This window comes from Chiloscyllium punctatum, chromosome 17, assembly GCF_047496795.1.
Source record: "Chiloscyllium punctatum isolate Juve2018m chromosome 17, sChiPun1.3, whole genome shotgun sequence".
Lineage (NCBI taxonomy): Eukaryota > Metazoa > Chordata > Chondrichthyes > Orectolobiformes > Hemiscylliidae > Chiloscyllium > Chiloscyllium punctatum.
In genome coordinates this window covers 89,929,379-89,956,689 of record NC_092755.1, presented here as the reverse complement: position 1 = coordinate 89,956,689, position 27,311 = coordinate 89,929,379, and the positions used below count along the sequence as shown (strand labels likewise).

Sequence of the window (27,311 nt, the reverse complement as noted above, 5' to 3'; positions counted from 1 at the left end):
CATCTCTTTTTTAACTTGACAGACATCTCGAGTGGAGAGCCTGATGGCGATGAAACAGGCCTTGCAAGCAGATCTCGAAACGTCAATAAAACGAATTGCTGACCTGCAGACTGTCTTGGAGGAGGAATCGAGTGATGAAAGTGATGATGAAGCAGAAAGGTAATGTAATCAGACTAAGTCAAAACTGCCACAAAGTGTGTTTGGCTACAGACTTGGGTAGAAATATAGACTGTCTGGTAGTGAAGGCTGCTCAGTTTCTGGAGCCAAGGAAAACAAATAGATTATCATCATCTTTCAGCTAAACACGTCAAGGTCTTCAGGAATATCATGGTTGGGAATGCATTTAAAATACTCTATAAATCCTAGAAATTCATATTCCCATACTGTGTTTTTTTCATAGAATCCCTACAGTGTGGAAACAGGCCATTTGGCCCAACAAGTCCACACCAACCCCTATGTTTACCCCTGACTAACGGACACATCCCTAAACATTGTGGGCAATTTAGCTTAGCTAATTCACCTGACCTGCACATCTTTGGACTGTGGGAGAAAACCAGAGCAAACCCACACAGACACAGGGAGAATGTGCAAACTCCATGCAGACAGTCGCTCAAGGTTGGAATTGAACAAGGGTCCCTAGCGCTGTGAGGTAGCAGTGCTAACCACTGAGCCACCGTGCTGTAAAGTATCAGTATACTGGTTGAGGCACTGAACACAGCCAATACAGTAGGAATCTAGCCCAAAGTATGCAACATGGAATAAGAGAATGATCAGAGAAAGGGTAGGACCGATCAGGGATAGTGGAGGGAACTTGTGCCTGGAGTCTGAAGAGGTAGGGGAGGCCCTAAATGAGTTTTTTGCTTCAGTATTGATTAGAGAGAGGAACCTTGTTGATAGTGAGAACACTGTGGACCAGGTTAATAGGCCCGAACAGATTGATAGTAAGGAAGTGGATGTGCTGGAATTTCTGGGAAGCATCAAGATAGATAAGTCCCCAGGGCTGGACCAGGTATATCCAAGGTTGCTACAGGAAGCAAGGAATGAGACTGCTGCACCTCTGGCAATGATCTTCCCATCCTCACTCTCCACAGGAATAGTTCGGCTGATTGGAGGGAGACAAATGTTGTTCCTCTGTTCAAGAAAGGGAATACGGAAATCCCTGGGAATTACAAACCAGTCAGTCTTACATCTGTGGTAAGCAAGATACTGGAAAGGATTCTGAGAGATAGGATTTATGACTATTTGGAAAAGCATAGTTTGATTAAAGAGAGTCAGCATGGCTTTGTGAGGGACAGGCCTTATTATTGAATTCTTTGAGGATGTGAAGAGAAAGTTGACGAAAGTCAAGCAGTGTATGTTGTGATATGGATTTCAGTAAGGCATTTGATAAGCTTATTCATGGTAGGCTCATTCAGAAAGTTAGGAGGTATGGGATACAGGGAAATTTGTCTGTCTGGATACAGCATTGGCTGACCGACAGCGAGTGGTAGGGGATGGAATGTATTCTGCCTGAAGGTCAGTGACCAGTGGTGTTCTGCAGGGACCTATTATTGGGCCTCTGCTCTTTGTAGTTTTTATAAATGATGTGAATGAAGAAATGGAAGGGTGGGTTCATAAGTTTGTCGATGACAGAATGGTTGGTGGTGTTGTAGATACTGTTCCAAACTACAGCAAGACATTGACAGGATACAGAGCTGGGCTGAGGAGTGGCAGATGGAGTTCAACCTGGATAAATGTAAAGTGATTCATTTTGGAAGGTTGAATGTGAATGCTGAGTACAGGGTCAAAGACAAGATTCTTGGTAGTGTGGAGGAACAGCAGGATCTTGGGGTTCACACTCATAGATCCAAGTTGCCACTCAAGTTGGTCGGGTTGTTAAGAAGTCATATGGTGTTTTGGTTTTCATTAACAGGGGGATTGAGTTTAAGAGGTTTTGCTGTAGCTCAATAAAACTCTGGTTAGACCACATTTGGAATATTGTGCCGAGTTCTGGTTGCCTCATTACAGGAAGGATGTAGACACTTTAGAGAGAGTGCAGAGGAGATTTATCAGGATGCTGCCAGGATTGGAGGGTTTGTCTTATGAAGAGAGATTGAATGAGCTAGGGCTTTTCACATTGGAGAGAAGAAGGAAGAAATGTGACTTGATACAGGTATACAAAGTAATGAGAGGCATAGATAGAGTATATAGCCAGAGACTTTTCTCCAGGGCAGAAATGGCTATCATGAGGGGTCATAATTATAAGTTGATTGGAGAAAGGTTTAGGGGATATGTCAGAGGTATGTACACAGAGAGTAGTGGGTGCGCTGCCAGCGGTGATAGTAGACTCAGAGACATGAGGGACATCTAATCGACTGCTGGACAAGCACATGGACAGCAGTAAATTGAGGAGTGTGTAAGTTAGGCTGATCTTAGATTAAGATAAATGCTCAGCACATCAACATGGGCTGGAGAGCCTGTATTATGCTGTACTGTTCTATGATCTTTGACCTTTTACTGAACATATCTTTACCATTATAGCTTTACCATGTGGAGGTGCTGGTGTTGGACTGGGGTGGACAAGGTTAGAAGTCACATGACACCAGATTATTGTCCAACAGGTTTATTTGAAATCACAAGCTTTCAGAGCATTGGTCCTTCATCAGATGAAGATGATCGGATGGGCAGTGTGCCAAAAACTTGTAATTTCAAATAAACCTGTTGGACTATAACCTGGTGTCGTGTGACCTGTGACATTATAGCTAAATTGTCGTGACTTGGGCAGAGTACAGTATTGCCAGCTGCTTGTAAATCATAACTGGTTTGATATGGCAGAGATTACATGCCAAATTTACAACCAAATAGTTGGTATTTTACCCAAGTGGGTGCAGGGGAAAAAATTAAACTTATTCTGACCATCAATCTAGACAGATTGAATCGAGACAGTGTAATTATTTTCTCTGCGGTCAGTTGGTTAATGTTGCAGCTAAAATGGTTGATTAAATTGGGAGTTTTCCCCTTCATTATGCATAATTGTTGCCCTTTGCACTAACCTGCAGCAATTAAAGCAATGACCTTGCAATACTACCCAGAGAGACTCTAAGAATGAGAATGGAAGAGAATGATGATGATAGATTAATTTAATGGGTAGTGCAGTGAATTGGAGGATGATCAATGGTGGTGGTAAATTGTGACAAATTCTGTTCTTTCCTAGTGTGGTGATGACTCCGGGAGCGGATTTGGAAAGGACGGATATGTAAGAATAAGTTCCCTGTTACCTGTTTGTGTTTGCAGCATGAAATAAACTGTACAGATGTCCCTCACAGAGTAATGTCCAACAGCATGTCAAACTATTCCCTTTATCCCTGAAAGAAAATGGTGCAACAATCAGACCACAGGTAAGACAGAGAGAGAAAGAGAGAGAGGAAAACAGAGGAACATGAACCCAACATATCTAAACACAGTTATCATCAAGCTCTTAACAAAATTAACACATTTTGAGGCAATGTTGCAATCGCCTTTGGAAAAGCCCATATCTACATATGATACTTAATTTGAATTTCAATTAATTTAGCCTTCAATTTTGCTGGGTTGCTCAAGTTATCAGAAAGTTTAGACAAAGTTCTGGTGCCAGGTTGAAACAAAATGGGCTAGACGTTAGTGATATTAAGCCTAGACCTTTTATAATTTGTAAACTGTAAGAGCTTGAGAAGACTAGGGGAGAGTAAGGGATACTGTTATGGAGTTCATAACTAACAGTTAGTCATGACTTTGTCATCTGAACCAAAAAGAGGGATTCTGCTTGGTTCCATTGTGGAAGTCAAGCTGAAATTAGTTATATTTTACATCCAATTATCTTCAGAGAACAAATATTAATTGGGATCTTGTGATTATATATGGACTGAGGCAGCATTCATTCCATGATTTGTAAAAGTGCCCAGTACTTCACATTTAGAGTCACAGTCATACAGCATAGTAACAGGCCCTTTGACCTTCCATGTTATGCCAATCAACAAACAGCAGACTACACTAATCCTGTTTACCTGCACTTGGCCTACTGCCTACTAAGTGCTCAACTAGATGCTTTGTAAATATTGTAGACTGGGTCTAATTGTAGTTTTCAAAAGTTTTTTACAGTCAGAATTCTCAAGCTATGGGACAGTGGGGTCAGAAGAAGTGACGTTGGGATTATGAGCTCTGACCAAGTTCCAACAGCTCTTTGGCACAACGGGTAGTACCTTAAGACAATCTTTAACTTTACATTTTCTTTTCATGGTGGGTGTGGTCTCATTTCCTCCTGCTTCAGAAAAGCCAGTGCAGCGATTGTTCATTTAAAAATCCCCTGAAGATGAAACTCTTTTGATCTCCTCCATCAGACTCAAAACATCTATCGCTCCCACAGTCCCACACTGCCCTATCCACTGTCCTCCCACTGCCCCATACACAGTCCCCTCAACGTGCTCTTAGTTTGATCCCTGGGCTGATACATCAACATCAAGATACAGTTTATAGTGAAAATGTTTGGGGAACACTGTTGTCGAGCAGAAAGCTGGCGAATGTGAGACTACAGGTATGAACTGACAGAGGAAATCTACATTTCACCAGTGTCTGCAAATACTATATTAGATCACAAGGACCGAACTGTTGAAAAGATGTCTACAACTGGTTATAAAAAGTACCTTCTCTGGGTAGTTGCCACCATCACTCCCTGTAATATTAATCTACATACCTAACAAGCATTGAGTGCTGTGGGATGTATCACAAAAAAGTTGAGGGAGGAGACACTTGTAATTACGTACCAGTAAGCAGTTTATTAAATATCAGTAAATTAACAGGTTACATTAGCTTAAAACTGGTTAACTATATTAACACTGGGTATTGTTATTTCCTAAAAGTTAGTAACTAGGCCTGTGCTACATGGCTGTAGATTGTAGAACATAGAGCTAATTTATAATCGATGAGTTCGAACTAATAGCTCCTTCCAGAGACAGTCATCTACTTAGCAGTGGGCGGACCTCTTCCAAAATGTCCAAGTTAACCCTTTCAGGCCAACTGTTTTATACAACAAGAACAAAAACAGGGAATTGTTTGACCCTCTTGATTTCCTAACAGGGACAATAAATAGCATGTGAAATTGAAGGCTTGCAACTTAGTAATGGCAAGAGAAGACCATAGTGAAATTAATAAAACAGATGGGAGAGGTTATGATGAGAGCAAAAGGTAGGGAGAATGATACACTGTATGTTTGAGCTTATGTTCCAACTCATTTGAAGTGGAGCACCGATGATCTCCCGATGTTTGCATGTCTTGTTAATTATTCCCTATTTGATTGACTGTTCACTCTAGATGTTGATGATTTGATATGACTATTATCCTATTAACTACTCTGTTTGGTGTCGAGTTTGAGAACACAAGTCTATCACTCCTGTCACACTGTCAATCAACAGACATACTCATAATAGTCAAGCTGCAAATTCTTATCTTACATACATCACTAAACTGCTCATGAAAAACAACAACAGAAGGTTTTGTAATTTTGACTTTACCTCTACCTAAGTTGAGTATTGTTTAAACTGCTAACTGTTCATTTGATTTTTGCAATGGTAATTTTGCGCAGATGTTCAGTGATATTTATATTTTAGTAACTGCATGTCCAGTTTTCAAATTGTAATTGCATGCAATTTGGTAAATGTCTAAACGTTTCTTCTTTTTTATTTAATGTATTGGCCTCAGTGGTATAAGGATTCCCTTCCAAGGGAATTAAAACAGTTTAATGAGCCATGGGCAGGATTTGTAGTGGAATATTTTCTTACTTGCTGAATTCATGTGTGTGTCTGTCTCTGCTTGCTGCTTTGGTGCAGCCATGGACAGACATGGTGCAGACATGTTCCATTTTATTGTGGATGTTCCTGAGCATGGAATTCAGACCTTGTCACTCCCCTTAGAGCAAAACAGCATCAAAGCAGGCCATTTGGCCCAGCCAGTCACTGCTGACTCTTCTGTAGACCAAACCTTTTAGTTCCGATCACTGGCTCTTTCCTCATATCCTCTGAAAGATGACACCTTGCGACAGCATAACAGTGTCAATATGGATTGCCTGTTCAAATTTCTTACCTAAAAGATGGTCCTTTTGAGCTGCACTGTTGTTTAGGGAATAAATCCTGTCACCTCTATTAAGTCCTGCCTGTGACTCCACTCCCCTGGTACAGTATCTGGCTGATTCTTCATACACCATGAAGTGTCTTCAGAACCTAACCCACAATCATCACCCTGGGCCAACATGGTGGCAACAAATTATATCTTCCAATGACTCAGCATATAATTACGTAGCACAGCCTTGGTGAAAAGGTACAGTGCTGAGTAGTTTTTTTTTTCTAAACTCATTGATGGAACGTGGGTGTCACTGGCTGGGCCAGCATTTATTGCCCATCTCTAGTTGCCCTTGAGAAGGTGGTGGTGAGCTGCCTTCTCAAACCGCTACAGCCCATGTGCTGTGGATTTTCAGTGAGATAGTAGGCACGTTCCTGCATAGCTATTCTTTTTTCAACTCCTGAGACATGCTAGCAATTGGAGCATTGGCTTAGTGGAGAGATGCACCATTGGCTTTTGTATTCAATTAGAAAAGAACATTCTGGCCTCTTTCCCTGCTCTGCACAGGGCTAGTAGACATAAATCAGGGCAATTGAGGTCATGACCTCTCTGTCGGTGAAGGATAAATATCTGTCTGTTCCTTTTTAAAAGTACACAAGTGATTGAATGCCACATCCCTTCATCATGTTCCTGCATTCAAATAATTTGTGGACACTTCCCATCAAGGTTCACTCACAAGGAGAGCGATGTCCCTGGATTTATAGCACACTCAAAGGCATGTCCTTCAGGAAAGGCAGGAAGGCCAAGTATAGAATGCTCCATAGTACTGTGGAACGCAGTAGACTTGGTGATTTGTGAGCATTGCACTCCAGGCAATTAGTTTCACTACATTCAAGATAATCATGTCGCCTTCTGAATGTGCTTCCAAATTGCTCAAACACTAATGCTCTGACATAAAATTGTCTTGTTTTTGCAGAAAGGGTGCAGAAAGGTCATTCTGTCAATTGACGTGTTTAAGAGTCACAGTGAAAATTCTGGCAAAACGATTTTCATCTTTTTTAATCCTTTATTCAGCTGAGTCTCACTGACAGGGTGAAGCTGTTCAGTTTCAACAACCCAATCTTAAAAATAATTGAAATTCATGACTTAAAAGGCAGGCGTGCTGCTGTTTCCAAATGCACAGAAGTTGGTGTTTATTTTTAAGTTGAACATTAGGGAGGTCTGCATAATGTATGTGGAACTTGCACCCCTGAATGTGTATTGCCGTAAGAAGTTGAAGCAGAAATAGACCATTCAGCCCATCGAGTCTGCTTTGCTACTCAGTGAAATCATGACTGATCTGACTATCCTCCACTTTGCTTTCTTGCTTTTCCCTTACGGACTCAAAATCTGTCCATCGCAGCCTTGAATATACTTAGTGAACCAGCCTCAACAGTCTTCTGGGGTGAAGAATTCCACACGTTGACAGCCCTAACCCTTATGTTTTTTAAAATTGATTCATGGGATGAGTGTGTTACTGACTGGGCCTCACTTTATTGTCGGTCCATAATAGAGAAGGTGCTGCTGTGCTGCCTTAGAGTCATAGAGATGTACAGCACAGAACCATACCCTTTGGTCCAACTTGTCCATGCCAACCAGATATCCTAACCTAACCAAGTCCCTTTTGCCAGCACTTAGCCCATATCTCTCCAAACCCTTCCAATTCATATACCCATCCAAATGCCTTTTAAATGTAACTGTATCAGCCTCCACCACTTCCTCTGGCAGCTCATTCCATACACATACCACCCTCTGCATGGAAAAGTTTCCCCTTAGGTCCCTTTTATATCTTTCCCCTCTCATCCTAAACTTATGCCCTCTAGTTCTGGACTCCCCCACCCCGGGGAGAAGACCTTGCCTATTTACCCTATCCATGCCCTTCCTGATTTTATAGATTTCTATAAGGCCTTCTTCAATCACTGTAGTCTTTGGAGTGTCGGGTCATCCATGTGGTGTTAAGAAGGCTGTTATGACCCAGTGATATTGAATGAACAGCAATATATTTCCAAGTCAGGATAGGTATATGATTTGGAGGGAAACTTGGAGGTGGGTATTGTTCTCATGCATCTGCTGCTCTTGTCCTTCGAGATGGTAGAGGTCACAAGCCTTGGTGAGTTACTGCAGTGTAACTTAGAGATGATACACACTGCTGCTACTGCATGTCAGTGGTGAAGGGAATTAATCTTGTAAAAGGTGGATGCGGTGCCAATCAAACAGGCTGCTTTGTCCTAGATGATGTCAAACCTCTTCATTGTTGATGGAACTGTACCCCTCCAGGCAGGTGGAGAATGTTATGATGCTTAATGACTTGTGCCTTGTATGTGTTTGAGAATAGGCTTTGGAGACACTAAAGTTAAGTTACATGACACAGAAATCTAGCCTCTGACCTGCTGTGGAAGCCATAATATTTATGTGGCAGGTACAGTTCAGTTTTGGGTAAATGGTAAACCTCAGGATAATAGTATTGTGGATCCACCAATGGCATTGAACATCAAGGTGAGATGGTTAGCTTCTCTCTTCTTTGACATGGTCATTGCTTGGCACTTACATGACACAATTGTTCATCAAAAATGCTCACAGTTAGCCAAGGCCAAGTATTTTCATCTGAACAAAGTAAGATTGGAAGATGGTAGACCACTGGCCAGGATGTACAGAGTAACATTTTGAATAAGGTAGTACTCTGGAAGGTGAGGAATGTAAAATAATTTCCCTGCGCTGGTCAGAGACTAAGGAAATAGCCTGGCCCCTGCGATGGGAACTACATCTGCTTGGAAGAACAAAATATGATGGGAATTAAAGCAGAAAATGCTGAAAATGCACAGCAGATCTAAAAGGGCTCATGAAGAGAAACAGAATCAATGTTTCAAGTTGCATAAAAAAGCAGAAAGTGTCGAGTAAGTGAAGAGCAGGGAAGAAAAACACGATCTCTGATAAGGTGGGCAGCAGAAGAGATTATAGGTTTCATGGTGCAAAACCCAAAATGGGAATCATAGTCATTGCTATCGAGTCATACAACACAGACACAGACCCTTCAGTGCAACCAGTCCATGCCAAACATAATCCTAAATTATCGCTCTATTCCTGATGAAGGGCTTTTGCCCGAAACATTGATTTTCCTGCTCCTCAGATGCTGCCTGAACTGCTGTGCTTTTCCAGCAGCACACTGATCTAGACTCTGGTTTCCAGCATCTGCAGCCCTTGTTTTTACCTATAATCCTAAATTAAGCTAGTCTCACCTGCCTGCACCTGGCCTATATCCCTCCAAACCTTTCCTATTCATGTAGTTATTCAAATGTCTTTTAAGCATTGTAAACCCACATCTACCACTTCCTTAGCAAGTTCATTCCATACATGAACCACCCTCTGTATAAAATATTTCCCCCTTATGTCTATTTAAAATCTCTCTCCTTTCTCCTTAAAGATGTGTCTCCTGGTTTTGAAATCCCCTATCCTAGTTAAAAGACAATTCCATTAACCCTATCTATAGCCCCCCATTATTTTATGAAGTTCTATAAGATTGCCCCTCAACCCTCTACCCTCCAGTGAAAACAGTCCCAGCCTATTCAGTCTTTCTTTACAGCTCAAACCTTCCATACCCAGCAACATCCTGGTAAATCTCTTCTGAAGCCTCTGCAGCTTAATAATATGGGTACAGTGAAGACAAAAGAGATGTGCCCAGATGAGGTGTGAATGGTGGCAAGGCAGCTAACCAAATGCAAGTAAAGAACCAAAATAAAATCAAGTCAGCAAAGGCATTTAAACAAAACGGAAGCAGAGATTATGGTCAAATATTGGTGAGTTCAGAAGAATCGACGGTTCCGAATTGAAAGATGAGGGCTCTTTCCTCAGCTTGGTGTTGAATTTCAAGTGAATACTGTGTGGGCCAAGGTCAGAGTGAGAACAAGATGGCAAATTGAAATGATAAACAACAGGAAAAATAGGGTCCTGCTTGTGGACTTCAAGAGCAGGTCAGAGGCTAGCAATATATGGTGAGTAATTCACCTCCTGACTCCCCAGTGTCTGTCCATCATTCACGAGGCGTAAGTCAGGAGTGTGACGGAATACTCCCCACTTGCCTGGATGGGTGCAGCTCCAACACCACCCAGGGCAAAGCAACCCACTTGATCGGCACACATCCACAAACATCCACGCCTTCTGTCACAGATGCTCAGTAGAAGCTGTCCCTAATGGGCGGCACGGTGGCACAGTGGCACAGTGGTTAGCACTGCTGCCTCACAGCACCAGAGATCCTGGTTCAATTCCCGCCTCAGGTGACTGACTGTGTGGAGTTTGCACATTCTCCCCGTGTCTGCGTGGGTTTCCTCCGGGTGCTCCGGTTTCCTCCCACAGTCCAAAGATGTGCAGGTCAGGTGAACTGGCCATGCTAAATTACCCGTAGTGTTAGTTAAGGGGTAAATGTAGGGGTATGGGTGGGTTGCGCTTCGGCAGGTCGGTGTGGACTTGTTGGGCCGAAGGGCCTGTTTCCACACTGTAATGTAATGTAATCTAATCTAATATCTACAGATGCATTGCAAAATTTCATTAAAGATCCTTAGCTTGCATCTTCCAAACGCACACATCAAAGAAGGACAAGGGCAGCAAGTATCCGGGAACATCATCACCTGCAAGTTTCCCTCAAAGTCACTCACCATCCTGACTTGGAAATATATCACCGTTCCATCTCTGTTGCTGGGTTAATGTCCTGGAATTCTCTCCCTAACTCTATTGTGGGTCTACCTAAAGACATGAACTGCAGTAGTTCAAGAGGGCAGCTCATCACCAACTTCTCCAGGGAAACAAGAGGTGGGAAACAAATTCTGGCCCAGCCAGTGGTGCCCACATCTCATTGAATGAGGGATAGATGTACATGTATTTGGAAAGGCAAGGACTGATTAGGGATAGTCAACATGGCTGTGTGCGTGGGAAATCATGTCTCATGAACTTGATTGAGTTTTTTGAAGAAGTAACAAAGAGGATTGATGAGGACAGAGCAATGGACATGATCTAATTGGACTTCAGTCAATTGTACAACAAGGTTCCCCATGGGAGACTGGTTAGCAAGGTTAGATGTCACGGAATACAGGGAGAGCTAGCCATTTGGATGCAGAACTGGCTCAAAGGTAGAAGACAGAGAGTGGTGGTGGAGGGTTATTTTTCAGACTGGAGGCCTGTTCACCAGTGGAGTGCCACAAGAATCGGTGATAGGTCCTCTACTTTTCATCATTTATAGAAATGATTTGGATGTGAACATAGGAGGTATAGTTAGTAAGTTTGCAGATGACACCAAAATTGGAGGGATAGTGGACAGCAAAGAAGGTTACTTCAGATTACAACGGGATCTTGATTAGATGGACTAATAGGCTGTGGAGTGGCAGATGGAGTTTAATTTAGATAAATGCGAGATGCTGCATTTTAAGGAAAGCAAATCTTAGCAGGACTTATACACTTAATGGTAAGGTCCTAGGGAGCGTTGCTGAACAGAGACCTTGGGGCAGGTTCATAGCTCCTTGAAAGTGGAGTCGCAGGCAGATAGGATAGTGAAGAAGGCGTTTGGTATGCTTTCCTTTATTGGTCAGAGTATTGAGTATAGGAGTTGGGAGGTCATGTTGCAGCTGTACAGGACATTGGTTAGGCCACTGTTGGAATATGGCGTGCAATTCTGATCTCCTCCCTATTGGAAGGATGTAGTGAAACATGAAAGAATTCAGAAAAGATCTTCAAGGATGTTGCCAGGGTTGGAGGGAGAGGATGAATAGACTTGGGCTGTTTTCCCTGGAGCGTCGGATGCTGAGGGGTGACCTCATAGAGTTTTATAAGATCATGAGGGGCATGGATAGGATAAATAGACAAGGTCTTTTCCCCGGGGTGGGGGAGTCAACTAGAGGGCATAGGTTTAGGGTGAGAGGGGAAAAATAGAAATGCGACCTAAGGATCAGCTTTTTCACACAGAGGGTGGTACGTGTATGGAATGAACTGCCAGATGAAGTGGTGGAGGCTGGTACAATTACAGGATTTAAAAGGCATCTGGATGGAAGGGTTTAAAGGAATATGGGCAAGTGCTGGCAAATGCGACTAGATTAGGTTGGGATATCTGGTTGGCATGAAGGAGTTGGACTGAAGGGTCTGTTTCCATGCTGTACAGCTCTATGACTCTCTGAAAGAATAAAAAATAAAGGAAGTATTCAGCAGAGAGGTCACCTATTTGGTCTCCGCAAGCAAGAGCAGACCACATTGTGAACTGGGAACGCAGTTTATTAAACTATAGGCAGTACAAGGGAATGACTGTTTCACCTGGAAGGAGCGTGTGTGGAGCTTTGGACAGTGAGGGGAGGAGGTTAAAGGGCAGTGAGGGGAGGAGGTTAAAGGGCAATGAGGAGAGGAGTTTAAAGGGCAATGAGGAGAGGAGTTTAAAGGGCAGTGAGGAGAGGAGTTTAAAGGGCAGTGAGGGGAGGAGATTAAAGGGCAGTGAGGAGAGGAGGTTAAAGGGCAGTGAGGAGAGGAGGTTAAAGGGCAGTGAGAGGAGGAGGTTAAAGGGCAGTGAGGAGAGGAGGTTAAAGGGCAGTGAGGGGAGGAGGTTAAAGGGCATGAGGAGAGGAGTTAAAGGGCAGCTGCTTCATCTGCAGTGTTTGCATGGAAAGGTGTCATAGGCAAGGGAGCTGCTTTTGGTGCATATGAACCAATGAACAAGGAATAAAAGTCGACCGCTCGGCCTTTGGGTCTGCTGTGCCGTTTGATAAGATCACGGCTGGTCTGATTTTAACCTCAGCTCTACATTGCAGCATCGGTGTGACATAGGGGTGACTGTGGAGTGGGAGTAGCACCTTTAGAATGCTGGCAGGGGAAGGCGTGTTTCCTAGTTAAAAATCACACAATCCCAGGTTATAGGCCAACAGGTTTATTTGGAAGCACAATATCACATTTCAGAGCAGTATATCACAACCACAACCACCTGATAAAGGAACAGCACTCCGAAAGCTAGTGCTTCCAAGTAAACCTGTGGCACTATAACTTGGTGTTGTGTGATTTTTAACTTTGTCCATTCCAGTTTAGTGGTGGCATCATGCTGAAGGGTGATGAAAATGGCGGAACATAACCTGTCCAAAATGGCAGATGAGTGAAACCAAGGGGGAACCTAACATATCTCTGGTGCGGGGAGGGGGATGTGAACAGAGGCTGAGTGGGAAGTCCTCTTTGGGCATTTCAAATGTCTGCCTGGGTGGTTTCAGCTGCTTGGTGTTCAATTTACTTCTTCCTAGAGTACCTCAATGTTCAGCAGTCAATATCCCAGACGTAACAGCCGACATCTAAAAATACTGATTGTTCATGAGCAATCCACGGGAGATCATCTAGTTATTGTATCATTAACTTGCATTTTCTTTTTTATTTGTAATCAAACCTATTCTCTCATTCCTTAGTTGATTTTCCTCCTCCTTGTGCTCTTAAAAGCTTTATTTAATTGTTAAGCGCCTTATTTGATTGCTCCTGTTCTTAACTCTGGCTCCTAACAGTCATTTTGGCAGTTCTTATAAACTAAAATTGATTTTAAGAAGCCTCTGTTGTAATTGGCACTGACTGGATAAACTTACCCAGAAAAAGCTGTTTGGCTGGATTTTCTCAAAATTACAAACTGGGTGTACAGTTTGGTGATGTGTGAATAAAGCAGCCTAAGACCACAGACAGATCTGACCCTGAAGAGAAATAGATTTAGAATGTCATGCAAGTCTCCAATCTCCCATATTCCAAAATTATCTGTTGCTGCTTCGGTACATTCCTGGGTGATTAAGAGTAAGTGAGGACTGCAGATGTAGTCAAAAAGTATGGTCCTGGAAAAGCTGGTCAGGCAGCAACCAAGGAAGAGGAGAGTCGATGTTTTGAGCATAAGCTCTTCATCAGGAAAGGTGATTTGAAATAGGTGATTTGAGATACCAAATCTTTCCTTTATAATTGAGCACGTACCTCTTTTTTTCAGTGAGAGGCCCAGTTGAAGGTTGCATATTCTTTTGCAGGATATTACTGAGCTGGAAGCAGAAGGAAACATATTACGGGTTGGTTTGTTAGCGAGACGGCTAGTTTGTGATGCAGAGAGATGCCAACAGCATGGGTTCAATTCCCGCACTGGCTGAGGTTACCATGAAGGACACTCCCCTTACCAAAGGCATGGTGACCCTCACATGAAACCGTCACCAGTTGTCCCTCTAATGGGAAAGCAGCCCTATGGTGACGCCATTATGCAAACATGAAAGAGAAATGTGAAAATGCCAGAAATACGCAGCTAGCTAATTATGGAAAACCATCTTCATTGGTCAGTAATGAGAAGATGAAAATTTTAAAGTTCCATTAAAAGGGATAGGTTGGGGGAATATTTTTTAATGCAAAATTTTTGAAATAGTGAATGAATAAGGGCTGGAAGCAGAATCCCATGGGAAAGAAAGAAGGCTTTGATGTTAAATTGCACTGTGCACCAGAAATATTAACTCACTGTAAAACCAATGAAGTACTTTGGAAATGTTGCCACTGTTGCTCAGTAGGAAACATAGCAACCAACTTACTCACGACCACTGAAGTGATAAAAACCAGATAATCTGCTTTTTTTAATGTGATGATAGTTAAGCAAAAAAGTTTAGCCAGGACTCTGGGGAGAACTCCATTGTTTGAAAACATGCTGTGGGATCTTCCCCGGCCACATGGACAGAGATTGACATTTCAAGGGCAGCACGGTGGCTCAGTGGTTAGCACTGCTGCCTCGTAGTGCCAGGGGCCTGAGTTCAATTCCAGCCTCAGGTGACTGTCTGCGTGGATATATATTTGAACATTTTCTGAAAGTCAGTGACGCAAGCTGAGTGCTCTCTCAGAGAACCATCATGCAGATGAAGGGATGAAGCACTGCCAATTCAATGATCCTGGTTAATATATTTGTTTATGTGACCTCCCTTTTTCCTTGTTACACTCGGTTCAGTCCATTTTCAGTTCTGACCGTCAACCCCAACCTGGCCTGTTAGACTATTCTCTGTCCTTTTTACACATTAGCAATCTTTTGATTGTGCTTCATTAAGAAAAAGGTTTGTGTGCTGTGATGTATGTTCAGAATGACTTCCTTTCACTTGGAAATCTTGGAAGTGGGTTGGCAGGCTTGCATGCAGATGGCTAAAAACTGTTATTTTCACACACTTAAGAAGTTACATGTGTAAGAAGTGTACGTTGGACTCCTTATTCCAGATTCAGGCTTGTGCTTTTATTTACAGTGAATGTACATAGGGCTTAACTCCTCCTTATTTATCCTTACCGCTGCATATGGACTTGCAGAAATAACAAACCATTTCCCCAAAATCAAAGTAAATATTCTGCTTGATCCTGACTGGTACTTTATCATTTCCACGCTACCCCTGCTGAGTAAAATTGAAGGTAGATTTAGATCAGGTACAAATCCTGTTGACTGCAGCACTTTCTCTTTCCTTTGAAAGCAGTGACAGCCGATCAAGCATGGGTTCCCTTATGAGTGAAGAGCTTAGCGTTGGGACAAGGTCATGGCTGGGATTGTCCACTGGGGGTCGATCCCCCACATCAGGAGGCAGTGTAGCTGGGAGTCTCTCCAGGACATCAGCAGCTGACAGCATTGGTCTTCACCGCTCGAGGTAGGTGTCCCCCTTAGTCTCCTTTGGTCACTGACGGTGCGTGACAAGTGAGGCCTCACGTTGAAGAGCTGAGTGTGAGGGAGCTTCAGTGACTGAAAGCCTCAGGTTGCACTTGACATTGCCCTTTCCTGTCGGATTCAATTTTGTAAATCAATGGGGTAGAATCAATACTCTCCACTCAAACGCCATTGGAAATGCTGGGAAAGAAAACGAACTGTTGAGTCTGCCAGATCTGCATTGTGATGTTGTGGCTACACAAAATGATTTTCTAAACCAAAGAATACTGTTAAGGAGAAGGAAGAAAATGTATCTAAGGGGAGCAGTTTCAATTTAATTACTTTCTTAAGTGGCAGAATTTTCCTTGCACCTCTTAACACAAGTGTTACAGTTGTCCACGGCTAAAGTTGACAGAAAATGGCTGCCTGGGGTGTTTTAGCTGACATAAGATGGTCAGAAAGTGAATTAGCAGATACATATCGCAGACGTTCACCACCAGACTTGTCTCCAGGCAGCGTTGTCAAATGAGGTAATAAAGGGTCTCGGTGAGACAAAACACTGGGGACTTTAATCAGATTTTTCTCAACAGGCAGCTCTAAACACATAAGCATTTTGATAATGAATATCCTTGAAAGGATAAGAGGTACCTGGGCACTAACCATGATGTAGAGGAGCTGGTGTTGAACTGGTGTGTCAACTGTGACTGAAACAGCAAATAGTGGAAACAGGTAACCTCTAAAAGAGCACCATAGCATTGCAGGGGCTAGAGAAAGCACAGCCACTGTGTCTGTGGACAAATAAACAATTGCGGCTAAGTACTGATTTGTACATCCAAAGATCAGAGGTTAGGTCCTGTTGAACCTTAAGGAATCCAAACAAATTTCTTGGAGAAGCTGTAATGTGACTGAATTTCACCCTTTTCAGTGGAATTCAAATGGATGTTGTCTTATTAAGTTTAGAAAATTAGAATGACAGGTCTTTAGAGGAGATCCAGTAAGGTTTATCAAAGAATTAAACTTTGGTTTAAAACCCAGTTGCAGTTTTGTTTTAACAAACGTTTATTTCGGTTTTGATGGTCTCGTGGCTCTGCACTTTTACTATCAGGCCTCCCTCCAACACCATCCCCCAATCCCACAACCCACCCCCCCCCATCCACCACCCTCCCTCCAACCGCAACACCCCCCCCCAACCCCACATCCCCACCGGTGTTCCTTTGTGAGGGAACAGGACTGACAGGATACCACCTCTACAGAGAAGGGGCATCATTTGATGGGCAGAGTAGCCTCCTTCTGTGCCATAAGAACTCCACATTAGCTGTAGAGTCATGTAGTCATGATGATGCAACTGATCACAGTCTCTGACATCAGTAAGAGAGAAAGGCAGTCTGTAATGAATGTGCAAAAGGAAGAAGTCTTTATGTTTTATCGAGATCATTATCACTTTTCTCATCTCCAGAGAGTAAATTCTCAACCTCACATCATGGGAGAACCTGTCATGCCAGATATCAATCTAGTAAGCCTTGACTGAGGGGAGATCTAATAGAAACTTACAAGATAATGCATGCCTTAGAAAGGGTGGACGTTGGGAAGTTGTTTCTGTTAGGCGGAGAGACTAGGATCCGTGGGCACTGCCTTAGAATTAGAGGGGATCAATTTAGAATGGAAATAAGGAGACATTTCTTCAGGCAGAGAGTGGTGGGCCTGTGGAATTCATTGCCATGGAGCACAGTGGAGGCCAGGACGGTAGGTGTCTTCAAGGCAGAGATTGATAAGTTCTTGATCTCGCAAAGAATTACGGACTACGGGGAGAGTGCAGATAAGTGGAGCTGAAACACCCATCAGCCATGATTGAATGGCAGAGTGGGCCAAATGGCCTTGCTTTCACTCCTATGTCTTATGGTCTTATGGATGGACTGTGCTGACTTGAAGGCAAGTCTAGGTGGAACCTTGTGCTTGCCCAGTGGAAGATTTGGGGGCATGAATTGGGTGGTGGGATTTAATCAGGAGGATGGTGGCTGGGAACACCTCCACCTTGATTTAACTCCAAGGTAGGAAAGCCTGCAGACTGCATCCCTGCCATGGCACCATTTGAAGGCTCTGTGTGAGAAAGTAATCTCCACTGCGGTTCTGTTACAAAAACAAAATGTCACTGAGAGGAAAACAAAAAAACTTGACAAAGATCTTGACCGATAGAGTTGGTGGAAACAAATATTTCAGTTTAACCTTAATGAGGAGTGCAGGCCCATTCTTTAACCTTTTACTTAAAGCACAGATAAACAAACAGTGCTGTCGACAAGAATGATCGTCCCGATGGCAGGCATGTTCAGCTGAGCAAGAAAATCACATCAAAGTTCAACCTGGTTTGGGATCTTGTTTACTGTTGAAAGTTAAATCTAATTGTACCATCACTAGAGTCACCGAGTTATGGAGACTAGGAGAAGGTGAGCACTGCAGATGTGGGAGATTAGAATCAGAGTGTGGCGCTGGGAAAGCATAGCAGGTCAGGCAGCATCCGAGGAACAGGAGAGTCGACATTTCAGGCAAAAGCCCTTCATCAGAAAGTTTGAGAGTCATACAGAGGTACAGCATGGAAACAGACCCTTCAGTTCAACTCATCTATGCCGACCAGATATCCTAAATTAATCTAGCCCCATTTGCCAGCATATGCCTCCAAACCCTTCCTATTCCTATACCCATCCAGATGCCTTTTAAATGTTGTACTTGAACCAGCCTCCACCACTTCCTCTGCGTGAAAATATTACTCCTCAGGTCTCTTTTAAATCTTTTCCCTCTTGCCTTAAATCTATCCACTCTAGTTTTGGACTCCCCTCCCCCAGCAGAAAACGTCCTTGGCTGGTAACCCATTCCTTGCCCTCCATGATTTTATCAACCTCTGTAGGATTACCCCCGAACCTCTGACACTTCAGGGAAAATAGCCCCAGCCTACATGCTTTCAATGATTAAACAGTGGCATAATAGAAGCTCAATGCCAAGAATGCAAATATTGATTGGGATTTGATCAGTGCACTGGAGTAGGGCAGTGAGGCAGGAGATTAATTAATGGATGGACAGACAGACACCCAGTCAGCTAATTGGTTGATTACAAACTCATCATGATGACATATGCCAAATTGTTCCACAGAGGGTTGTCAAGGCTGGGTCATTAAGTATATTCAAGACTGAGATAGACAGATATTTAATCTATGAGGGGTTTGACAGTTATAGGTAAAAAGACTGGAAAGTGGAGTTGAGGATTTTCAAACCAGCCATAATCTCAATGAATGACCAAGCAGATTTTATGGGGCAGAATGGTTCACTTCAGCTCCCATGTTTTATGTGATAATGATACAAGGATGATGGGAAAATAGCAATAGTTGGATATTGGGTGGAATGTGTTTGTGACCCTGGAGAACATTCATGTTGACAGACAAGATTTCTAGCATTGGGAAAACCATCTGCCAATTCGTGGTCAATGAATGGGTCCATTGTCAGGTATTTTACTGATGTTGGGATGGCCCTCCACATGAAGGAGAGTAAGTGCCTTTGATTGAAGTGTAGACAGCTTCATCAATGGGCTTTTCTTTCACCTCTGAGGAATTGTTGAACCATCAATTGAAATTACCAACCATTTTGTTTTCTTTCCTCAGGATTGGCAGGGATAGTATGGATCAAGATATCAGTAGGCCGGGCTCTTCACTGAGCCTGAGGAGCTTTCGAAGCCAAGAATGGGTGAAGAGCCCTGACCGAACGCCTGTTGACCGACCTGCATCTCTATCCAGCTGGAGATCTCATCCAGAAGAGGAAAGGTCTCCAAGTTCCTCGGTGGCTTTATCAGAATTTGTGGAGGAGCTAAGGAGAAAACGTGCCGGAGAACGGGAGCAGGGTGGTCTCCAGATAGAAGACAGCTCCTCTCTGCCTATTTACCAGACTGCAGGTATCTCATTACTGAGAAAGCGCCCGTCCATCAGAGATGATGATGATCCATTGCTGAAGTTCGAGACTCTGAGTCTTTCAGAGAATCAAAGCCTCCCTGCCAGTTACCAAGCAGGGCCTGGGTTATTCCGCTCGGCTAGCCTTCGCTCTTTGACCCCCAGCAGTGAAGTACCCGAACCTTTATCCACAACCAAGAGAAACAGGTGTGTTTCATTCGAGAATTTAACTGAACCTCGCATTGGTGCTAGTCCCATATTTCAAAAGCCAACCTTTTCTGTGAGGGACACAAATGAAGCAACTTCTGCCAGGCTAAAGTCACCGCGCAAGTTGCTTGAGCTGTCAATTGAAGAAGACATTGATGAGGTCCTTGGCAATCAGCCAATCGTGTTCAAAAGCAAACGATTCAGTGGCCTTCCCAGTGAGGGTATAGAAGGGGAAAATTCCAACTGGAAGCTTCCAAGCCTCAGCTATGAACGGAAAAGGGATGATGATAACGATAGTGACATTCTTCCTGCTATTCGAAGGCCACCATCTGCAAACAAGACCACTCCAGAGAGTGAGCGGGGCTCTAGATCTCTCACTGCTGACTTTGAGAACTTGGTTTCCAAAGATATGACCAGTTTGATCCCATTAAAAAAGATTATGGCAGTCAGGCCATGCATATCCAAAGGAGACAAGGATTCCCTTGGTAATCTGTCTGATTCCTCTTCATCCTCCGGTTCAACTGTTTCGTACAAAAGTGCAGATAGCATTAAGAACCGTCCTGGGCTTCGCAGGCCAGCAGACGAGAGATCATCTGCTACATCACTGGAGAATCGAGCCTTCAATACAGAGGCAGAGAAAAGGCCTGAGGAGGAGTCAGCAGCTGAAGACATCAATTCCGTGATGATGAAATACTTGGCAAAGCCAGACAAAGAATAAGGTAAGCATGATGACCATGGATCCATTGTCAATTGCTGAGAACACCATCCACTTCGAAGATGTCCTTTAGGAAAAGAAACTGCCATCCTTACCTAGTTTGGCCTACACGTGACTCCAGACCCACAGCATTGTGGTTGACTCTTTCTGTACATATATGCACTCACTGGACACGGACATCACTGGCTGGGCTAATATTTGTTGCTTGTCCTTAATTGCCCTTGAGAAGGTGGGGGTGAGCTGCCTTCTTGACCCACTGCAGTCCACCTGCTGTAGGTTGACCTATAATGTCCTTCGGGAGGGAATTCCAGGATTTTGACTCCGCAACACTGAAGGAATGGAGATATATTTCGAAGTCAGGATGGTCAATGATTTTGAGGGGAACTTCTATGTGGTGGTGTTCTGCCTTGGGGCAATTAGGGATGGGCAATAAATGCTGGCCTAGCCACGTCCTGTGAATGAATTTTAAAAAGCTCATGTTCAAACCAAAAGGTATAAGGATTCTAAAAAACAGCATCTTTGCAGTTTACCCTAAATTTAGTTTCAGTGTAGTGGAGGCAAGTAGGGTATTTTCTTCTGCAGGAAAACTGAATAAATTTGTGTAATTTCCAATGCAATCTCCAGAAAATGGAAACAATGCACAATGTGAGTCAATGCAAACAGCGTTTTTATTGAATGACAGTGCACTGGAACAAGATGCTGCAGAGACATAGAGGGATTTAGAGCATAAATGTCCAAGACATGAACGGCAATTCTTCACAGTAACGAGACAGTTTGGAGGAAAGACGCATATTAGGATTATAGGTCATACCTCATGAGGGAAAGTATATTTTTTAAAAGGTTGGGTGATAATCATGAGCCATAAAGCCTCAGTAAGACCTCAATTGGAGTTCTTTGCTCAGTATTGATAACAACTCGCAGAGAAGACCGAATACAGGGTAACTAAGATGGGCTCAGTACAAATAATCACAAATTCAGAAATAGACAATAGATTCCCCAAAGGCCTGACTCAAGGCAAAGATTGTGATATGGTGTTAATGTCAATGGACTTGTAACTTAGGACCTCAGGTTAATTGGCTGCAGGCAATGAGTTCAAATCCCGTGTTGCAAGTGGTATTATCACTGGACTGTTCATCCAGAAATCCAGTTAATGCTCTGGGGAATCTGGGTTCAAACCCTGCCATGGCAGATGTTAGGATCTGAATTCAACAAAAATCTGAAGTTAAGAGTTTAATAATGACCGCAAAACCGTTGCCAATTGTCGGAGCAACCCATCTAATTCATTAGTGTCCTTTAGGGAAGGAAACTGCCGTCCTTACCTGGTCTGGCCTACATGTGAGTCCAGACCCACAGCAATGCGATTAACTCTTAACTGCCCTCTGGGCAATTAGGGATAGACAGGAAACACTGACCCCACCAGTGACGCCCTCATCGTGTGAATAAATTTTTAAAAATCTTCTGTGTGAGCAAATGTTTCTTCATGCTCTTTTGATACCAAATAAACTTGAACAATCAAATTAGATAAATAACTGAGGAACTGCCACTTAAAGCATCACTGGAATCAAAAGCCAAATTTTAAAGGAAACATAAATTTAAATTAAAATAGCATTTCTGGAGGAGATAATGTGAGCCAGCCGTGTGGTATCCACCAGTTGTGGAAGACCTCAAGCACGCAGATTGTAGAGATATGAGAACAAAATGTGTTCAGAACTATTCATTCATATGGAGGTTAACGCTATGATAAGCTGAATGATCTGCCATGTATTTTTGTTGAGCCAGAAGCAGTGATGAGTGACTAGTGAGGGATATGTTTCTTAACATTGACTATTCAATTCAATCCAAAGTTAGACAGCTGGAACTGGTAGATAACAAAAGTTATCTCCACCAGCCTCATTCAGGTTCATTCCTCTACGTAGTGCTTTGATAAATCAGAGTCAACCCGTCTGGCTTAAATTTAAACAAAATGCTTAGCAGTTAACTGTCATTCATCGCCAAGCTGGTGCATTCCCCATGTCAATGTCTTTATTAACCAAGTCCATTTACTGCTTCCTTCTTATATAATATAAAAGATTGTGCCTTTTTACATCAGGATTCTTGAGAATGCTCTGATGAGTGCAAGGTGAAAAGCTTCAACAAAATATGTCTATTTTTCAGCAATACCCAAGTTTGAAAGCAAAAGTAAATGAAATATTTAATAGTAGGTGAAAGGCATGTACTGTTAATTATAACTCTGACAGCTGAACCTCCCTGGTAAGAAAAATGCTTGAGGGGCATACATGTAATAAATGAAAGTCTGAGGAGCACAGGTTTTGTGCGAAGTTGTCAACATGGTTTATTCAGTATGTGGTTACTTTTCAACAAAACAAATCACAGACTGACAAGCCTTGCTTTATAAACATCAAAAAAAGTTGATCTGACATTACACAGGCCAGTTGTGAAACCATTTCTAATGATAGCTTTTGATTCAAGAACCACATTTGTTGTCCAAAGGCTAAATTACAATGGAATGTTCAGGAGCACAATATGGAGTGTGCGTCACCGGGTCAAAACAAAAAAGAGGTGGAATGTATTTGGAAAGATTTATAAAAGAGTGAACAGAATTATTCCAGATCTCTGGTGGAAGTATTCTGGTAAAAAATGTTATTTTCACAGAAAAATGATTAACAAGCAAAATGATTGATAATTTAAATGATGAAAAATGTAAGCAAGGTATCAGCAAGGAAGGTAGCTAACGTGTGTGTGTGTGTGTGTGAGTGACTTTGGATTACGTGTGGCTGTTCCATGTCCAATGAGGAAGTTCTTGAAATAGTGGTTTGATGAAGTCTAATGACTCAATCCTGTGTCTCCGAAACTTCTCTGGTAAAGCTCAATGTACATCAACAAAAGCTCATTTATGTGGGTCTTTAATATAATAAAATGTCCCAAGGTGTTTCACCAGAACATTATAAGACAAAGTATATCACTAAATCACAAAGGAAATATTAGATCAGATGTTTCTTTAATTCATTCTTGGCTTGTTGGCATTCCTGGCTAGGCCAGCATTTACTGCCCATCCTTAAGTGCCACTGATTGAGCTGTGAGTGCCATTCCAGAGGGCAGTTCATTGCTTTGGGTCGGGAGGCACATGTAGGCCTGACCACGTATGGATGACAAATTTCATTCCCTCGGGGATATTAGTGAAACAGTTGGGCTTTTTACAACAATCATTAATCATTGCCATGAAACTAGCTTTTATTTTCAAGTTTTCATTGATTCATCTCCCATGGTAGTGTTCAAGCCCGTGTCCACTGAAGATCAGCCTTGGGTTCCCTGGATTACTCGTCCACTATGCCACCTACAGCTGTGTCAAAGTTGTAGGTTCGAAGAACTGTCTCAAAGGAAGAAAGGGAGGTAGAGGGTGTAGGGAAGGAACCTCAGAGCCTCACTAGCTGAAGGAGATGCCACAATACCAATAGTAGAGTAGATATGTCTGGGAATGTGTGACTGATGAAATTGAGATGAGGGCAAGCATTTTAGGGGGGCTCGGAGTGTGAGGGAATTCAAAATGTAATGAGAGCCATGGCCGTAGGGAAACTTGAAAATAAAAGCATGAACTTTGAAATCAAGAGATGGCATTTTCCCTTTGTGGGACTGGTGTAGGCGATGAGCAGAAAGTTGAGAAAATGTAGTGAGAATTAGAATCAGACTCTCAACATTGACAAGCAAATTCCCGAATTTCCCCATCAGCTTTAAACAGCAATGTCAGAATTTCACTATTGAGTGGTGACTGCCTCGTCTCTATGCTTTTGGATCTTATTAAACCCCAACGTCATCTCAGTAATATGTCACCTCCGACTCTTCCCTCTAACCCCAAGAAACTAGACAGTGCAGACTCCGGGGCTGAAAGCCAATGGCAGCTTGCCAATTGCCAGTCCCAGCCACAATCTAACTGCACTTTCCTATAACTGCATGCCTCTGCCATGTTGCTTTGCTAACAGGGACACATCTGTGTCTAAAGAGAATGCTTCTTGTGGCTCTTGCTTTGATTTCTTAGCAATCAATCATTTTATGCTCGCTTGGACAATGCCAGCCTCTGTGGTTTGTGTTGATATTAAGCAGAGAGAGAGAGAGAGAGAGAGAAGCAGGCAGCTAATCCTAGGGGAACACTGAACAGTATTTCTGTTGAGCACCATGCTACACCATGGTCACACTGGCAGCATGTACCAGCAGCTTATGTGGCAAAGCATATTCAGTTCAAGCAGAAGGTCTGAAAGCCAAAGACGATCAGTCCTTGCAGGGACAAGGGAACCTACGGTCACTCACACTCAGTCAAAAGGCATGTCTGGAATGAGCTGCCAGAGGAAGTGGTGGAGGCTGGTACAATTACAATATTTAAAAGGCCCCTGGGTGGGTATATGAATAGGAAGAGTTTTGAGGGATATGGGCCAAGTGTTACCATATGGCACTAGATTCAGTTAGGATACCTGGTCAGCATGGACAAGTTGGACTGAAGAGTCTAATTCCATGCTGTACATGTCTCTGAATCTAAAAGGCTCATCCAATTCCATACTGGGGGGTCACGGTCACTGTGGTGCTGGTTCTCACTAGGACCTGGGGATCCATGGCCTTGCAGTCCGCGAGTGACAGACAGTCCTGCGGGGCATGTGCTACCTATACACTAATCAGAGTGCTGGAGGGACAGTGGTCTGGGACCTGGACCATACTCAGTCAGAGCTGTCCAGTGAACCCCAACCGGGGTGGGGGTGGGGGGGGGGGATCCACGATCAGTCCAGGCGGTCAACTCACTAATGTTCAGGCAGCTTGTCAGGGAGAAGCCCACGGAGTGCTGGGATAAGTGAGAAACTCCACTCCAGGATGGGGGTTTATTGGACTGAGTCCCTGAGGGAAGGATGACAATGAAAGGGAGAAGTTGAAGGTAGAAGGTATGGGATCCTGTAGTGCAGGAGTGGGGATGGGGAGCCTCTGGAAGTGGGGAGAAGGGTGGTTTCACAGGCCACGATCACAGAACTAAAAGAAGAGTCATTCCAGACCCAAAACACTCTCTGTTTTTGCCTCAGTTGTAATTGTTGGGCAACACATGAGGAGAAGCAGCTGGGCTTTAAAAATGGCACCAGCGGTGGTGAGTAATTCTGTCTGTCCTGCCACCAGATTCCTCAAGAAGGGCACTGAGATGCATAATTAATGAGGTAAGGAGCAGAAGATTGAGTGAGGAAAAGCTGCTCTGAGTTATGGCAGACCAGGTATCATGAGTCTCATTTGACAAAACTCCCTCACCAAAAATAGAAAGATTTAGCCTAAGATGTTTTCTGACCACAGCTGGGAGTTTGGGGTGTGGGCATGAGGCACAGAATAATGTGGGACGTCATGCGAGTTAAGAGATAGGCGTCAGAAGTTTAGATGATGTCAAGTGAACAGAGGTTAAAATGTAATCACCCAGCTAGCGTGAGTGGTCAAGTCAAGTAAACTTGTGCATTGACACCTTATCATACCATGACACCCTCCATTGTAACCTTATGACCTCAACATTGAGTTCAACAGATTCAGACACTAACCCATATTCTCAAACTTACAGGTACCAACAGTGCTATTGTCATTGGCACCTTCTCTCAGCCAATGTTTGCAATGTTCTTCTACCACAGCCATCTCCATTTTGGTTTGCATTCTTAATTGTACCTTTATGTCATTAAATCTTTTCACAGAACACCTCTTCAATTTTTGTTGCCCAGTTTTTAATCCTTCCTCCAATGGGAATTCCCTTTTCCCGATCAACTGTGTCAGGACCCCTTCTGGCCTTGTGCATCTCTCTCAAATCCCCCAGCCTCCCTCAGCTGGTTTGGTTCTATGAAAGGTTAAACCTTCTTCCACCTCCACAGACGATGTCTGATCTGCTGAATGCTCGCCAGTCAACAGATGAACCTTTGCAATGAAATGCTCTCTGTAGTCGCAGAATCAGAAACCATTTATTGACACACCAATTGACTTAAGCAAGAACTTCCATTGTCACTTCACTTTAGAGGGAGCGTTGGTGCAACTTCCGTTGACATTAGCAAACCGTACCTCGGGGATTTTTTAAAAAATCCATAAATGATGTACGTTGGACATGAAATAATGATGTCATTGTCAGTGTGGAACATTCTAGTGACTATTGCTGTTGGTTGTTCCTCCAGAATCGCTGATCTAAGACTTCTGGCTGTGCAACTGCCTGGAACGCTTGGAAACTGAAGTTCGGACAAAGAATCACAGCCAGGCAGAACCAATCCGTTCCAAGAAACACCTCGAGCTCAGTCAAGAAGGATGGAAACAAAACTGATCGTTTGCCCTGGATTTCGGGGTGATTGAAAACGATGCTTCTTGGTTTTTGCGATGAATTAAAAACAGTTATTCTCACTCTCGTTCATTGTACTGTCGTTTGGAAAAATATTTGAAAATATTTTGGGAGAAAAATAAAGCAATTGAAGCCAAAATATGCATTGGACCTGTATAGGTCTGTGAACAAACATTGTTTCAAATCAATGCCTTATTTAATGGTGAAGAAAGAGAAAGTTGGAAATGTGGATTGGTGTTAATTCTGTCACTTTATTGGCTCTGAGAGAGGCAGTAAAGAACAAACGAGTGTGACACATCTATATATACTTTGTGCTCACAGGATCCACAGGGTCTAAAGTAATTCAAATTGGGACTAAATTACCATATTCAAAGGTATTGTAGAGACAGCTTCATTAAA

General features: G+C 43.1%; 1 protein-coding gene across 6 annotated transcripts in view; it reads left to right on the top strand.

The window, feature by feature from the left end:
• Window positions 1-26,974, top strand: part of LOC140488098 (unconventional myosin-XVIIIb-like) — a 483,418-nt gene extending 456,444 nt beyond the window's left edge. For all 6 annotated transcript variants that reach the window (XM_072587853.1, XM_072587851.1, XM_072587852.1 and 3 more), the window contains 5 exons: window positions 23-159; window positions 3,194-3,235; window positions 15,570-15,740; window positions 19,384-20,591; window positions 26,755-26,974. In XM_072587853.1, coding sequence (XP_072443954.1) covers window positions 23-159; window positions 3,194-3,235; window positions 15,570-15,740; window positions 19,384-20,590 — 1,557 coding nt within the window. In that variant the 3' untranslated portion in view covers window position 20,591; window positions 26,755-26,974. The remainder of the gene's footprint in view (window positions 1-22; window positions 160-3,193; window positions 3,236-15,569; window positions 15,741-19,383; window positions 20,592-26,754) is intronic.
• The last annotated feature ends 337 nt before the right edge of the window (window positions 26,975-27,311 follow it).